The 17581-nt window shown below is 34.9% G+C and overlaps 1 protein-coding gene and 1 pseudogene across 6 annotated transcripts in view; both read left to right on the forward strand.

Annotated features, from left to right (window-relative positions):
• Window positions 1-17513, forward strand: part of Rpa4l-ps1 (replication protein A4 like, pseudogene 1) — a 33947-nt pseudogene extending 16434 nt beyond the window's left edge.
• Diaph2 (diaphanous-related formin 2) overlaps window positions 1-17581 on the forward strand; it is an 827546-nt gene that overhangs the window by 198980 nt on the left and 610985 nt on the right. For all 6 annotated transcript variants that reach the window (XM_039100253.2, XM_063280011.1, XM_063280012.1 and 3 more), the window contains one exon: window positions 17439-17513. In XM_039100253.2, coding sequence (XP_038956181.1) covers window positions 17439-17513 — 75 coding nt within the window. The remainder of the gene's footprint in view (window positions 1-17438; window positions 17514-17581) is intronic.

The following is a 17581-nucleotide window of genomic DNA, read 5'->3' on the forward strand; positions in this document are numbered from 1 at the left end:
GCATTGTTCAACTTCAACGTATATGTGGGCGTTCTTCCCTTATTGTTATTGAAGACCAGCTTTAGGCTGTGGTGGTCTGATAGCACGCATGGGATTATTTCTGTCTTTCTGTACCTGTTGAGGCCCGTTTTTTGACCAATTATATGGTCAATTTTGGAGAAAGTACCACGAGAAGCTGAGAAGAAGGTATATCCTTTTGCTTTAGGATAGAATGTCTATAAATATCTGTTAAGTCCATTTGGCTCATGACTTCTCTTAGTCTGTCTACGTCTCTGTTTAATTTCTGTTTCCATGATCTTTCCATTGGTGAGAGTGGGGTGTTGAAATCTCCTACTATTATTGTGTGAGGTGCAATGTGTGTTTTGAGCTTTAGTTAGGTTTCTTTAACATATGTAGGTCCCCTTGTATTTCGGCATAGATATTAAGATTGAGAGTTCATCTTGGTGGATTTTTCCTTTGATGAATATGAAGTGTCCTTCCTTATCTTTTTTGATGACTTTTAGTTGAAAATTGATTTTATTTGATATTAGAATGGCTACTCCAGCTTGCTTCTTCTGACCATTTGCTTGGAAAGTTGATTTCCAGCCTTTCACTCTGAGGTAGTGTCTGTCTTTGTCTCTGAGGTGTGTTTCCTGTAGGCAGCAGAATGCAGTGTCCTCGTTGCGTATCCAATTTGTTAATCTATGTCTTTTTATTGGGGTGTTGAGGCCATTGATGTTGAGAGATATTAAGGAATAGTGATTATTGCTTCCTGTTATATTCATATTTGGATGTGAGGTTATGTTTGTGTCTTCTATATCCAGGGTTGTTTCCATGTGTTCTTTCTTGATTGCTTCTATTTCCATTTTTAATTCCTTCAATTGTTTGAATGTGTTTTCCTGGAATTGTTTCAGGGATTTTTGTGATTCCACTCTATTGACTTCTACTTGTTTATTTATGTTTTCCTGGAATTCTTTCAGGGATTTTTGTGATTCCTCTCTGTAGGCTTCTACTTGTTTATTTATGTTTTCATGTGTTTCTCTAAGGGAGTTCTTCACGTCTTTCATGAAGTCCTCCAGCATCATGATCAAATATGATTTTGAAACTAGATCTTGCTTTTCTGGTGTGTTTGGATATTCTGTGTTTGCTTTGGTGGGAGAATTGGGCTCCGATGATGCCATGTAGTCTTGGTTTCTGTTGCTTGGGTTCCTGCGCTTGCCTCTTGCCATCAGATTATCTCTAGTGTTACTTTGTTCTGCTATTTCTGACAGTGGCTAGACTGTCCTATAAGCCTGTGTGTCAGGAGTGCTGTATACCTGTTTTCCTGTTTTCTTTCAGCCAGTTATGGGGACAGAGAGTTCTGCTTTCGGGCGTGTAGTTTTTCCGATCTACAGGTCTTCAGCTGTTCCTGTGGGCCTGTGTCTTGAGTTCACCAGGCAGGTCGCTTGGAGCTGGAAGGTTTGTCTTACCTGTGGCCGCTAGGCTCAAGTTTCCTCATGGGGTGTTGCTTATGAGCTCTCAGCGGCGGCAGCAACCAGGAAGATCTGCGCCGCCCTTTCCGGGAGCATATGTGCTCCAGAGTTCCAGATGGCATTTGGTGTTTTCCTCTGGAGTCAGAGGTGTGGGCAGAGTGTAGTCTCTTCTGGTTTCCCAGGCATGTCTGCCTCTCTGAAGGTTTAGCTCTCCCTCCCAGGAGATTTGGGTGCAGAGAACTGTTTATTCGGTCGTTCCCTTCAGGTTCCGGCGGTGTCTCAGACGCAGTGGATTTCCTGCTCCTGTGCCCTTATCCAAGGGAACCCAGTGGCCGTATACAGTTTCCTCTTGGGCCAGGGGTGTGGGCAGGGATGGGCAGTGTTGGTGTTCTCTTCTGCTCTGCAGTCTCAGGAGTGCCCACCTGTCTCGACGGTGAGCTCTCCCTATATTGATTTTAAAAAGAATTAGGGACACACAATGTTGATGAAGTTTTTGAAGTGTTCTTTTAATGTGTGAACTACACTATGCATTAAGTTAAATAATGACTCTTTTGTTTACATTTACTTTATTTTTACATGACATATGGATCATGTAAAAATCCATAAAGGACATATTTTTTCAGTTAAGTGATATATGGATGTATATATAATAACCATCTAAATTTGTTAGAAAATGTGGTTCATCCACAAAAGTCTGGTCCTTGTGAGTGTATGTACTGTGTATGGAAGAGTTGTAGGTAGCAAAATATTGCAAGACTGCATCTTTTACCTGACATATGATGATGCATTTGTTATTGAAAGGAAGGAGGTCAGCATCTTAATTCTAATCCTGGATAATTTCATTTCATGGTTCTTTTAAAATGACCAATACTGTACAACACAATTGAATAAATTTTAATAAAACATGGAGGATCTCCCTGAATGAATTTTCTTTCCTATCTGGAGCCAAGGTCATTATGCTTCTACATAGACCTACAGTAAGAATACTAGTTTGCAGCTTTCCTATATCCTACTGTGCTAGGAAGGTATATTGTACTTTGGAAATGCCCTGGAGGCTCTCCCCTAGGCATATCTATCATCTCAGCTACACGTTTGATAGGAGCTGGATAGCTGACAATTCACAATTAAGATGACTGCTAACACCTAGGACAGCCAAGTATTCTGTGTGGTTTGTTTTTTTTCTGTCATAGTTTTAACATGAGTGTTCACACAGGCTGACACATACAATCACATACATACACTCAGACACTCATTTTTTCACTCATAAACATTCTATGATTATATAGACATATGTACCCTAACAGACTCTCACATGGGATGCATACTTATTCATACACATGCATTTAAGCTCAAACATGTTCACACATAGGGTTTCACACACTCATTAGAACTCAACACTTACACACTAACTCTCGCACACATCAAGTCATTTACACATGAAGTCATTTACACATACATTCCCACATTCGTATTCCCATAACTCTAGCACACACACTGACACACACACCCACGTGCTAACATATTTGTACGTATACATGTATGTTATACATACTCAGTCACAGTCTCAGAGATGCATAGGTGGTCACAATTTTACACATGTTCACAGTTTCACACTTATACTAAGAAATATAGTCACATTCACACACTTCTACACTCATATGAACACTTTTTTGACATTTTTGTTTTGTTTTTTTTATTGGATATTTTATGAATTTACATTTCAAATGCTATCCCCTTTTCCTCCTCTCCCATGCCCTCTACCTGCTACCCGTGCTTTTATGAAAGTTCTCGCTTCCACCTACCCACTTCCCCCTCAATGCCCTGTCATTACCCTACCCTGGGGAAATGAGCCTTCACAGGACCAAGGGCTCTCCTCCCATTGATGCCAGAAAATGCCATACTCTGCTACATATGCGGCTGGAGCCATGGGTCCCTCCATGTGTACTCATTGGTTGGTGGTTTAGTCCCTGGGAGCTCTGGGGGGTTCTGGTTGGTTGAGAGTGTTGTTCTTCCAGTGGGGATGCAAACTCCTTCAGCTCCTTAATTTCTTTCTCTAACCCCATAGGGGTCCCTGTGCTCTGTCCCATGGTTAGCTGCAAGCATCCTCATCTGTATCAGTAAGGCTCTGGGAAAGCATCTCAGGAGACACCCATATCAGGCTCCTGTCAGGAAGAACTTCTTGGCATCAGCAATAGTGTCTGGGTTGGGTGGCTGCATGTGGGATGGATCCCCAGGTGGGCCAGTGTCTTGTTTGTTGAGAGAAGATCCATATGCACTAGTCAACAGTAGTTGCTGAGTAATTCTAGATGTTTTACTAATGGTAGATAATGAAGAGTTAATTCAGGAGATTGTTCACTTATCATCAACTCTATAGCGTATAGCCTTTCCCATCAGACAGTTTCAATCTGAAAAACTTGTATTGAGATTTAATTGATATATGCAAAATGGAAAAGACAGTAGGAAGTTATTGTTTTCTTTTATATGTAAACACCTAATGGTGAAGTAGTTTAGTATCCTATAACATAGATATGAATTTAAAGCTTTCTTTCATTCCAAATCAGCCTACATCTCAATGTTAAATATGTTCTGTAAAATCCAACTTCTTATAATATTCAGACTGCTTCCAATTTCCCCGTTTTGGGACCTATATCCCTTGGTTCTGAATAGAAGTCCAGTGCAGTATGTTTAGTATTGTACTGAACCGTCTTTACTGTTAAGCTACCTAATTAGCTTAAGACCCATTCTCAAATTAGTTTTTTCAGTATTCATTTATGAAAAGGTACTGAAGTATAGTAAACAGATTTTCAAAAATTTATGTTATAAATTTCCCCATGTGAATTAATAATTTTCAAAAATAAAAGAATACCTTTTTGAGCTAAATTCAGATCTAAATCTGGATTAGACAGTAATAGATTTTTATTTCATAAAAAATGTTTAAGAAGTCTGTAGTGTTTTGGAGCCCAGTATTATGAACATTGATTAAAATAGCATAATGCTTTTAAAATGAGGAGACATCAACCCTGGGAGGGTCTAAATTAGAAAATATTCCATTAGTCTACTTGTACAACTTTATTTTCTCCTGAGAACAGTATAGAGGATGTATTATGGTGAGTTGTTGGGCTTTTATTAATTTGCTCATCTACTATAATTTTTTAAATTTCTAATTGACAGATACTATTTTTATATAGTTATAGGGTAGGCTTTGACATTTTAATACATGTATGTAATGTGTAATGATCAGATCAGAGTAATTGAAACATAAATCATTCTAAACACTTATCAAAATTTTTTATGCTATGGACATTAAAAATTATCTCCATTAGCTATTATGAAATATATAATTAATCGCCACTAATTATTCTCTTTTTTGTTGTTGAACATTGGAAATCATTCATCATATTGTCTGCTAGTTGAATGTATTATTTTTGAATTATTAACAAGTAATAATGATTCACATGTTGTTTATATTATGCACTTTCATGACTTTTTTTTCTTCCAAATGATCCTGGTTGTCAAAAATGTACTGTTGTAGAATATGATTTTGAAGAGCAAGAAACAATTCCACATAGATTAATATTTCCAACCTGTGACTATATACTTTTGAGCCATCAATATGAAGGGTACTAAGAAAATATGAATTACCAAACAGTTCTCTGCAGATTCAAGAACATGTTAGTTGCATACTGTGAGCATTTGTAATTTAAGTGTGATGCTGGGATTTTCAGTTTGTGAGCTTACAACAGACTTGAATTTCTATGAAATTATTTAATTGTTATTTTTAATTTTTATTCTTGAATTATCTTTTATTTTGGACAGTTTGTTTATCTCATCACTGTTTTGAACCTTACCCTGTGTGTATGATTTGGAGTCATCTTTGACAGTATATAACAACTTTTTTTAATTAATCATTTTATTTGTTTATATTTTCAATGTTATGCCCATTCCCACTCCCCTCTCAACAAACCCTGCAACCCATGCCCCTCCCCTTTTCTCTAAACTGTGATTCATCTTATTTGCCCTTCCTTTCATTTTTATCTCTCAAGAGCTTTTACATTTCATTATTGAACTTTAATACAGACCTTAGTCCTTTTCAGAAGAGATATTGACAGAGAAAGAGGTTGGTCACACCAAAACAAGAGGTCACTGAATTTATTGGAAACTCAGTATAATCAATGAAAATAAGGCAAACCATAAAGAGATAATTAAGTAAGGATGTTTAGCTGAAAGTGATGTAATATGACAGTTTGCAAAATTCTCACTGTGTAAAGACATCTGATAAACCAACAAGGACTGTTATTCCCATATTAAAAGCCAGTATTACACAATCTCCATATACTTCTTAATATACTTTCTATCAGACCAAATATCAATGAATGCTGTACTTTTGAAAATTAATTTTAAATATTTGTATTTGCCAGTGTTTTCATAATCACATGCAGTAAGAAAGAAAAGTAGGGTTTTTCTTTCTGTGTGTTTTATTTTTATATTGTGGATCATGGATAGGTGGATATACAGGGTACTGTTATGACCCCCCTGCTGTATTATTTCAAGTATAGTCAATAGAATACTATGCAAACAAAACTGTATTTTTAGGTATCTCTAATGTATCTAATAGTATGATAGAACACAAAATACATAAAAAGAAGATGCCTTACAGATTTTGATTTGTGCATTCGAGGTATAAATTACATTTGAAATGAAAAAAAATATAAAAAGTGGTTCAACTAATTGTTTTGGGGCAGTATTGGGGATTGAATATTATATATTGACCTATATTGTCAATCTCCCCTCCTTTTTTTCTTCTCTTTCTCCCTCCCTTTGTTTATTTTTTGAGACAGAATCAACCTAATTGCCTATATTTTCTTTAACTTGATTTCATATTCTAGCCCAGGCTGGCCTTGAACTTGGGATCCTTTGGATTCAACCTTTTCTGAGTAGCATGGATTTTAGGCCTATTGTAGCAGCAGGCCTGGCTTAATTGATGAAGTTTTACATTAGTTGCTGATAATGAACTTGAATAGGAGGAAAACAGCAATTGAAATGTGCTAGATTCTGATTGTTTTTTACTATGTGATAAGGATATGAGAAATGAATATCTATGATGGACAGGTTTATGAATAAGTGATGTGGGTACTGTAAATATGTACAGTTTACAGCATTTAAAATACAGCGAATAAAAATGTATTTAACCATATGTATTCAGAAAAAAATAAATACTCTCCACAGTTTATTCTCCAGTTTTAAGTAGAGATATTTAAAATAAACATAGAGATTAACACAGAAAAAAACAAAACTTCCTGTCTTTAAAAGTCATATGCTCAGTAACCAACATTTACATATGAAAATTCAGTCCTCAAAGAGCACCCAAAGAAATGCTTCTCTTAAGTACATTATCTATGTGTAGATATTCTGTGCTAAAAATATCTGCAAACATTAAATTTGTTTGATCTTTGTCTACATTGCAATCATCATCTATAATGAGTTGTTAATTGCATGGTTTTCATATTGTTCCTGGTAGGTGAGAAAAAAGGTTGCAGTGCTGTTCTGCACTCATCAAAGAGCAATTGTCCTTCACCTTTCCTTATCCTTCTTAGATTGCAAGAAACTTCCTTTACTACTTGTTTACTGCCCAGAAGAATCGGATACCATAATATACAAATTGAGTTAGGAAAAGGAGTTTGAGCCTGAATTTTATGCTAATGCTATTGTTTTTCATGATTGCATTCAAGGGCTTCTTTTATTTATGACAGATAAATTCTATCAGCTCTGTTTTCATTTTCAGGATTTTCAGATTAGGAATCTGATTTCTTGGAATAAATTTATTTTAATATAATTCAATAGAACCAACAGAAATTGGATGTCCTGTGGAGTACATGATAGAATTTTAGCTATATTACTTAGCTTAAGAGAATAAACCAATACTATTTTTCCTGGGAAGTTAACATTTTATTGTAAATTTGAATGGTTATATCACTAAGCCGTCAGATTTAGCAACTGTCCTAACATAATTATAGTCACAATTTCAGACATATTAAGATGTAAAATATGACTGACTTTGGCTTGGATATGTAAAATGAATTTTGTTCTTGCTTCTCCCCTATTTACTGCAGATTGAGGAGTGTATTTTCCTTTCTGTTCACACTTTATATCATTTATCCCATTATAGAATACGACTTTGCATTATACTTTTATAACAACTTTTAAAGGCAGGAATAGAGGATAATATTCCTCACTGCCTAGCCTGTTGATATTTAAAATAGGTACAGTTAAAGCTATTTCCATGACTATCTCAAGAGTAATTTTGGCAGCCTAAGAAACTGATTTTAACAAATAGGAAACTGTTTTCTGAGAAAAACATAGTTAAACTTGTTCTGTAAAGAGATATTTTTGTGTAACTTAAGGTATTGCAGTATTTTGTTATAACAATATGGAAAAGAAATTTGTTTATATATAATATGATCGTCCTGAAATGGGGCACATTTTCTCCTTTTCCAAGTAAGTGAATCACATCAGACATAGCTAGTGAGCCTGATGTACAGAATAAATGCAGACAGAGAGAAAGATGGGATGTCTTCTTTGGGCATTTCAAGGAAATTGTAATCTGTTACAGCACTGAAGTAAAAACCTCTGAGAGTCAAATCTGGAAATTGGCACATTCAACCTTTTTATAAATCAGGCAAAATAAAGTGGTCAGCAAGTGTCAGCTTCAAAGCTTATGCACAAATGAACGGAAATGGCAACACTGTATCAAATAGGCATATTATAATTGGTCAGATATAGTTCATGCATTAATCTATGAAAATGAATCATTTCAAGGAGTTCAAATGTCTAGTACTATTTTCTTTTCTTTCATGAAGACAAAATGGGTATATATAAGTGTTTATATTCTATTTAAAGTCTGTCAGAGCATATGTATATTTCCATTGTATGTTTTTACAGTAACATTTTTTGATGGAAGTGTATTGTGATAGAAGGGCAGTTGAAAAGCTAATTTAGCTTAATAGAACATCCTTTAAAGATGGTGAAACAATGAAGTTTTCCATCTATATTGTTTAGAGATACCGAGTCATAAAAGAAATATATATTTTTTTAGATTATACATTCATCCGTCTTATTTATTCACATGGATTTTTTACACTGTAGTAAAGATAACTAAGATTTAGCTATAATTGCATTGATGAACATTATGTTAGGAACATTAGTATTAATATATAATGGTTTTGTCTAAAATTTACAAAGTCCACACTTACAATATTGTTCTAACTCTCTTAAACTTCTTGAATTGTTTCATGTGTGGTAATAGTTGTTCACTTTCTGAATTACCCAAGAAAGTTAGAAGCCTCAATCATGTTATTTGATATTTCAGTGATTTATGTGCAGTTTCAGATTGCACATGGGATTAGCGCACCATTAGAGACAAGTAAAAATCTTTTAAAGAACACATAACCCTTTGTACTAGCCTTTAATACTGTACAAACAGTGATAAAGGGATGACATGACTAATATTATACTCCTTTACTGGAGACCAATTGCTTGTACAACTTACGGGACTTAGTGTTGAACTTTAATTTTACTTTGACTTCTTTTGAAATATTGCTACAAATCTAGAGAATCTAATCAAATTGAACATAAGATCACTGTGTCCTTTTATATTTGTGCATATATCTAATTGACTTCTTTTTCCACCAAATATTAAGGTTATATTTACCTGAAATGCAATTGGCTAATTCAAAACAAAGATATATTCTTTTGGATAATATATTAAAGTTTTATGAAGCTGAAAGTTTTTTATGTAGATCGTAAGAGAACAAAATTGATTTTGTTCCCTCCTTTCACAGAATTGCTGCGTTTATAGAGAGTTTTTGACATTTTGCTTTTGCCCTACAGAACATGACATGGAAGACTCTTGCTTCTGTTTGGATTTAGTGTTAAATGATTTTTTTCCTACTTTCCATTCAATGTGATGTTTTCTTTCCTTTGATCATGTCGATAACTATAAGTCAGCTCTTCTCAAATAATGACATCTGAAATTCAAAACGCTTGGGTGTTAATATTTCCTTTAAGTTTCAATATGTTTTTTAAATAATATTTCATTAGTTTTGAGAATTTTATGTTATATATTTTTTATTCATGCCAACTCCTTCCAGATCTACTTTTTCTTTCTATGCACACCCAAATATATACCTGTATGTTTAAATTTAAATCTTTGAGTCTAATTTGTGCTGTGTACATACTCTTGGCTGTGTGGCCATCCATTGGAACATGGTTAATATGCCAGGGGCTATATCATTAAACACAACAAAACAAACAAACAAACAAAAAAACAAATAGAACTACTCTTTTCGAGGCAGGTATCAATTATCAGTAGCCCTCTAGCAAGGAGAGGAACTTTGTGCCTGCATACCCCACTCTCTATAGGGATTTTTTTTTTTTTTATTAACTTGAGTATTTCTTATATACATTTCGAGTGTTATTCCTTTTCCCGGTTTCCGGGCAAACATCCCCCTCCCCCCTCCCCTTCCTTATGGGTGTTCCCCTCCCAACCCTCCCCCCATTGCCGCCCTCCCCCCATAGACTAGTTCACTGGGGGTTCAGTCTTAGCAGGACCCAGGGCTTCCCCTTCCACTGGTGCTCTTACTAGGATATTCATTGCTACCTATGGGGTCAGAGTCCAGGGTCAGTCCATGTATAGTCTTTAGGTAGTGGCTTAGTCCCTGGAAGCTCTGGTTGCTTGGCATTGTTGTACTTTTGGGGTCTCGAGCCCCTTCAAGCTCTTCCAGTTCTTTCTCTGATTCCTTCAATAGGGGACCTATTCTCAGTTCAGTGGTTTGCTGCTGGCATTCGCCTCTATATTTGCTGTATTCTGGCTGTGTCTCTCAGGAGCGATCTACATCCGGCTCCTGTCGGTCTGCACTTCTTTGCTTCATCCATCTTGTCTAATTGGGTGGCTGTATATGTATGGGCCACATGTGGGGCAGGCTCTGAATGGGTGTTCCTTCAGTCTCTGTTTTAATCTTTGCCTCTCCCTTCCCTGCCAAGGGTATTCTTTTTCCTCATTTAAAGAAGGAGTGAAGCATTCACATTTTGATCATCCGTCTTGAGTTTCGTTTGTTCTAGGGATCTAGGGTAATTCAAGCATTTGGGCTAATAGCCACTTATCAATGAGTGCATACCATGTATGTCTTTCTGTGATTGGGTTAGCTCACTCAGGATGATATAGGGATTTTTGTCTATATTGCAGTAGAGTAAGCCTTGTGCATGCTATCCAAACTCCTGTAGTTCATATGTGTAGTTGCTAAACTGTGTTTTGAAAACACCCTTTCATTGTAACACTCTACTGCTTATGATTCTTAATTTTTTTCTAGCTCCTTTTCTGAGATGATTATCTTCAAGCCATGGGAGGAGAGCTTGTGATATAGATGTAATATTTAGGGCTAAGCATGGTGCTATCTTGTATTCCTTACCCCTCAACAAGTTAGAGTTTTATGTGTTAATTGTGTACTGCAAAAAGAAACTTTACTGATGAACCTTGAAAGATGTATTTATCTGAGTATAACCATTTCATCGGGAGTTGGTTTAATAGTAAGTCCAATTAGCAGGGTAATAGAAGTAGGTTCTCCTCTAGATTCTATATGATCCATCTAGCCACAGGTTCTTGATCCTGATAATGGTGCCATCTATGGCATAAATAGTGAAAAGTGGGCCTCAAATCCACTTATGACATTCATATTATTTTTGTACTACTATCTTGCCAGTGCAGTGGTTATTATAGCCCACAGTGTTTACAGCCTTTTATAGTATGTATAGTATTTTCCAGGATTTTGAAAGCTAGCTAGTAGTGGTGAAATTTCTAGATGAATAACAGTTTGATTTCTCTGTACTGTATAACTCAAGAATATGGTGTCTTTTCCCTGATTGTAGTGGAATTGCTTCTAGTTTCTCGCTATTTAATTTGGTGTTGCCTATTGGCTGACTATATATTGCTTTTATTATGTTTGGGTATGTGCCATGAAGTCCTGATCCCTCCAAGACTTTTAACATGAAGGGATGTTGTATTTTGTTGAAGGCTTTTTCAGCATTTAATGAGATGATCACTGTGTTGATTTTTCATTGAGTTTGTTTATCTAGAGGATTATGTTGATGGATTTTCATATACTATACCATCTCTGTACTGGGATGAAGCCTACTCGATCATGTTGAATGATGGTTTTGATGTGGCCTTGGATTTGCTTATCAAGCCTTTTACTGAATATTTCTCACTGATACTCATAAGTAAAATTGACCTAAAGATCTCTTTCTTTTTTTGGATCTCTGTATGGTTTAGGATTCACAGTAACTGTGGCTTCATAGGATCAATTAGGTAGTGTTCCTTTGGTTTCTATTTTGTGGAATAGTTTGAGGAGTATTGGTATTAGCTCTTCTTTGACGGTCTGGTAGAATTCTGCACTAAAAACATGTGGCCCTGGGCTTTCTTCAGTTGGAAGACTTTTAATGAATATTTCTAATTCCTAAGGGGTTATGGGACTCTTTAGACAGTCTTTCTGATCTTGATTTTATTTTGGTATGTGCTGTCTGTCTAGAAAACCATTCATTTCATTTAGATTTTCGTGTTTTGTAAAGTATAGGCTTTGGTAGTAGGTTCCAAAGATTTTTTTTTAAATTTGCTCAGTTTCTGTTATTATTTCATTTCTGATTCTAATAATTGGATAGTGTCTCTGTGTCCTTTTTTTAAGTTTTCTAAGTGTTTATCTCTATTGTTGATTTTCTCAAAGAACAAGTTCTTGCTTTTGTTGATTCTCTGAATTGTTGTCTTTGTTTTTAATTGGTTGATTTTAGTGCAGAGTTTGACTGGTTCTAATACTATGTTTTGGAGTATAAGAGCCGAAGAACAATCAAGGTGTTGGTTCATCATATGTTAGAAAAAATAAATATTAACTCTGTCCAGCTCTCTTATGTATTTTTTCCATTTTGTGTTTACAAATTATATACAGGTACTGCTCTCAATCCTGCGTTAAATGAACATGAAAAACACATTTCAACCTGGTATTGGTGTCTATAATTTGTACTCTATCTACTTTCTTATGAGTTTCAACAGAAGCAATGTAGTTTCAGAGAATACAAAAACACATGCCTATGTGAGATGCACACATCCACAATGCTGGTGAATAATCATTGGGAATGATCCTTAGTTTGTCACATTTTGCACAATATATAAGGTTTTTTAGCGTGTAGTAAATACTACCAGTTTTTATACATACAGTTAGAATAATGTCTCAGGGTTACTAGCAGTTGAAGAATCTCTGTGAATTTAACATCAGCATGATTTACACAGTGAATTCCAAGATGGTGAGGTTAACATGGAAATATCTTCTCTCCAAAAAAATAAACCACCAGATCCAAACTAGACTAAAACCAAAGAGAAAAAAAAAAGAAAGGAAAAAGGAAAGGAAAACATTCTTCCTGGCTTCTTTTTTCACCTCTAATTCTACCTTCTTGCTTACTTGTCAATTAAATGTCCTGCCTAGGTTTCTCTGGTCTTTATTTTATTGGGTTCTACATTGTCCTTTCAGAAGTTTTCATAAGTAACAACTTTGATGTGTCATATAGCTTTTCAGGAACATTTTAAACTTGCATTTATTCTTTGTAAAACCAAAACAAAATAAGAAAAATTATCCCTCAATGCCATTAACATACATTTTCTCCTTCTCCATTCTTTCTGAATAGCTTTTTTGCCCAAAATTTCAGTGGATATTTCTGATAGAGTCTGGTCTCTTTCTTCAGCAGTACTTTAATGATTTCTTATAAGACTCAGGACATTAAAAATCTATAATAACATGGATTGTAATGTGGTCTATATAGATAAATGAACTAAGTAAATAAAGAAGGCATTTATACTGTGTTTGCAACTATAAACTTAGTGTACTTCTGTGGCAATCATAAAATGTTCAGTGAGGTATTGGAAAAACTGTTAGGTAGATGTTGTATAAAAATATCTACTGGTTCTGTCTAGTAGTATTTGTTAAATTACACTACACTTGTGTTAACTGGGACTCCATAAAGAAATCAAAAAGTCTGATTCTAGATGATTATGGAATTTAGCAAATAGCATTCCTCATATTTTTCCTTTAGTATTAGTATTTTCAGTGACTTGGAACTTACATTCAGGTTGAGATAGCATGGGGAAATTTATTTCTTGAAGTGTAGTCCCCAACTTATATTTTAAATACCATCATCAGATGTATTCTTACACTTGTATATGATCCATTTAGTATTGTATAAGAGCTGCAATTGATATACTTTGTAAAACTTATGTCAGCAGCTTTAATTTGATACTAGTTTTGTATCCCCTGGTCATGAGATTTTTTTTTTTTTGATTGTGGACAGTGTATACCACAGTCTAGAGTTTTATTAGCCCTTGTCTTACTTCCCAAAGGGTGCCTGTACTTCATTAAAAAATAAAAAAAACCACCTTTTCTATGGCAGTGGTTTTAAAATTTACCAAGCACTATAATCACTTTTAATCACATTCAAGCATATTTGGCTGCCATCTCACCTCCCCTGGGGATTGATTCTATAGTTCTTGTGTATGGCCCCACAATTTGAATTATTAGCACATTCACAATGATATTGATGGTGCTGCTTTGAGGTACATAATTAGAGCAACACTTAGTTTGGGTGTTATCGTTTTTAACAAACAAACAAACGCCCATTCTTGAAACCAAGCCAACTTTTGTTTTAATTAAAGCTGTTCCGTCTTGCCTTTTTTGTCTTTATATGGTTTTGCTGCATATGCTTACTTACCTAATGCTATGAATGTCAGCGAGAATATAGCAAGAGGCTATACATTGCTTGATACCTGAAAGTTAAAAATGAGTTGACAAGAAAAAAAAAGGAGGAAGACTTATTGAGTTCCTGAGTATCATAAGAGTACATCATTATTTCAGCCCCTACCACCAAATTACTCATGGGGTCCTCTTCTACTATAAAAACTCTGCAGACTCTGTCTAGGTTTACTCTTCCATTGTCCAGATACATTCTCAGTTGAGAATTCTTCCTCCCTAATTTATAATAAGTAAACTTGTCCTTTTACTCTTATGTTTCAGAATTCTGTAATTTTTTTACAAAATTACAATAATTTTCGCTGACTGAATCTAAAATGCTCTTAACCACGCATTTTTAGGTAGTCTACCACTTGAGGGTGACTGATTTCAATGAACAAATATAAATCATTCTCTTCTGTCAAATATGTTCCCAGATGAAGAAATAACCCTAATAATTTAATAGTGCTGGGTTTAAAGAAAACATGACTAATATTTACAATCAAATATCATGTCTAAGCATTAAATTTCAAGAACTCAGTGATATTTTTCTTCTCCAATGTTGAAGCAGATACTGCAGGCTGCAAATACAAGTTTGTTTAGATTTGTATGATGTTAAGGTTGATCCATGCTATTGTTCTATGATCATACTTGTAGATTTCTCTCTGAGATAGATTTAATGCTACACATTATACTTAAAACTGATGTCTCTTTATCTTTGTGCCTCTAATCCACTGAATATTAATAGTCATTAGAGAAAATAGCTCATTTCATTGGATGACTACATGCCTCAAGTGAATAGTAGCTCAATTCCACTTATCATTACAATACCTTATTGATTTCTTTTTTCATTATGGAAATAAAAGTCATATTCATTTAAAATGAGTTTCCATACAATTGAGAATGTGACTGGTTCTGATTATCGTTGTTTTATATTACACCTTCCTCAGTAATCTGATGACTCTCACTGATAATCTGATAAGTACATATATTTTTGCTATGTTGATATATTTATCTAGGTAGATATGAGACGTACAGTGTTTTCCATTAGTTTAGTAATTCTTTGCTACAACACCATGATGAAGGCAAAAGATAGAGTGAAAAAACTCTTATTGGGGTCCTTCTAGTTTCAGAGGGTTAGAATACATGCCAATCATTGTGGGGGTCTCTCAGCATGGTGCTGGAGCAGTAGCTGAGAAAGTACGTCTTGATCCTCAGCCTGAAGCACCAATAGCTAAATGGGAATGCCATGAGACTTTGAAACCCAAAGCCTGCCCCACTGTGACAGACCTTACCCAACAAGCCTACAGCTTCTCATCCTTCCCAAAGATTTCCACCAACCAAGGACCAAATTATTATGAGCCTATGGAAGCCAGGCTTATTCAGCACCAGAGAAAGTTTAAAGACTATGGAATACATAAACACATGGTTTTAGTATATGGAGTTTATGTGAAGTACATGATCTCAGTGGTATAGTGCTTGCATGATTTCTATGAGGTCTAGTATTCTCTCCTCAACGTTCCAACATTTGTATACGTATGTACGTAGTATAAATTCTTATGACTATTTTACAAAATTCTGGGTTTATTTAACCTTGTGAAAAATGATTAACCAAAATTGGTTCCAAATTTAAATTAGTATTTATCATTTATAAATAGGTCATATATTGTAGGAAAGCTACTCTAATATGGACAATGGGTGATAAAGAAATGACTGGGAAAATATAGTGTATTTATGGAATGTATAATCCAAATGAGTTGGTAAGGCATATAGTAAAATCTATGACAGACATTAAGTGATAAGATTATATAGAGATGGCTTAAAGAAGAACCTATATTTGGTTGAAGATTTCCAGGATATTGAGAGATCACTAATGGTTATAAATAGTCATTTGATACTTTGAGGCCTCGAGAGATGATATCGTGGTTTTCTTCTTAGAAGAAAGAATAAATAAACTAACAAAGGAATTTCAGAGAGAACTCTTGAAATTATCATTTGTCTGATTCCATTGGCAAATGTGGCCTAAATCGTCAGGCTGGAAATGTAGATTAGACTCTATGAAAATATCAGGATAAGGGATCATTGAGGCAGTTCTAGTGGATATTTGGACTGAAGAATTTAGTGAAATGTTATCAGTCAGATATTTTAAATGTAAAATGAATAAAAGAGAAAAATGTAGCTACATAGAATTTTCAGCCCTGTTAAGATAAACTAATCTAGTGTTAAAATGGGTTTTAGCATAGACAATTAAATAGAGAGAAGCCTTTAGAGGAAGCATGGTAGGAGCTGAAAAATTCATAACTTGATACCCAGTGGTCTAGTGTTTTATGTCAAATGATGTGTAATCTTCTGCTATTTTTCCAACCCCCATTAAGACATTCTGTCCCACAGAGTTGATGGAAGATTCCAAACACAGTATTTAACATCTCAGGAATCCATTTTCTGATAATCTTTCTACTCATTACAGTTTCATGTATCTTCATTGTTTTATTCAAGTAGAGCATCTTACCATAGACCCTTTCCCTGGCTACATATGAGATAAGAGCATCCTGGCCTTTCAGTTTTTTAACAAAAGTTGTTTCTCTTCATTGCTCCAAAGCACTAATGTTTATATAATTTGTTACTTATTCATTATCTATCTCTCTATTTATAGGTAGTAGGTTCCAAGAGGGTAAAGGCTTAGTTATGTTCCCCATTATATCTATGGTACATACATACTTGGTATCTTGTAGATGCTTCAACGCTGTTTATGAAATGACCAAAATAAATGAAAAGGTGAAATGGAATGGCAGGTCAAACAATTAAGCCAGTATTTCAAGTCTGGGCGAATCAAAGGGTAATGGTATTATTAAGAGAATATTGAAGAGCGGAGGAGGAGTTGATTTGTGAGAATAGAAATAGTGAGAGATAAATTTAGCTCATAAATTCTGGCTTAAGTATATGAAGCTGGTGAAATATCTTGTGCAGTGCAATATAGGTGCAAGGAAACCAGAGTGGTTCAGGATTTAGATGAGGATATCAGAGTCATCCACAGAGTCTAGCCTTTTATCACAGGGGAAAAAGATAACAACAGTAAGACAGGATGTCATATTTGAAAACCAAAATTTTATTTTTAATACCTAATGTGCTAAGTATTAAAGTTGCTTATATATTTCTTCTTAATTCTTAGTTGGGTTAACAACTTTGGCTATGAAGGACTTGGCGTCTTACTGGATGTGCTGGAGAAACTTCTGGACAAAAAACAGTAAGAATAAACATTTAAAACCTTTTACATTTGGGAAAAATTAAACGCAACCTAATATGACTGTTTTT

Source organism: Rattus norvegicus, chromosome X (genome assembly GCF_036323735.1).
Source record: "Rattus norvegicus strain BN/NHsdMcwi chromosome X, GRCr8, whole genome shotgun sequence".
NCBI classification, from domain to species: domain Eukaryota; kingdom Metazoa; phylum Chordata; class Mammalia; order Rodentia; family Muridae; genus Rattus; species Rattus norvegicus.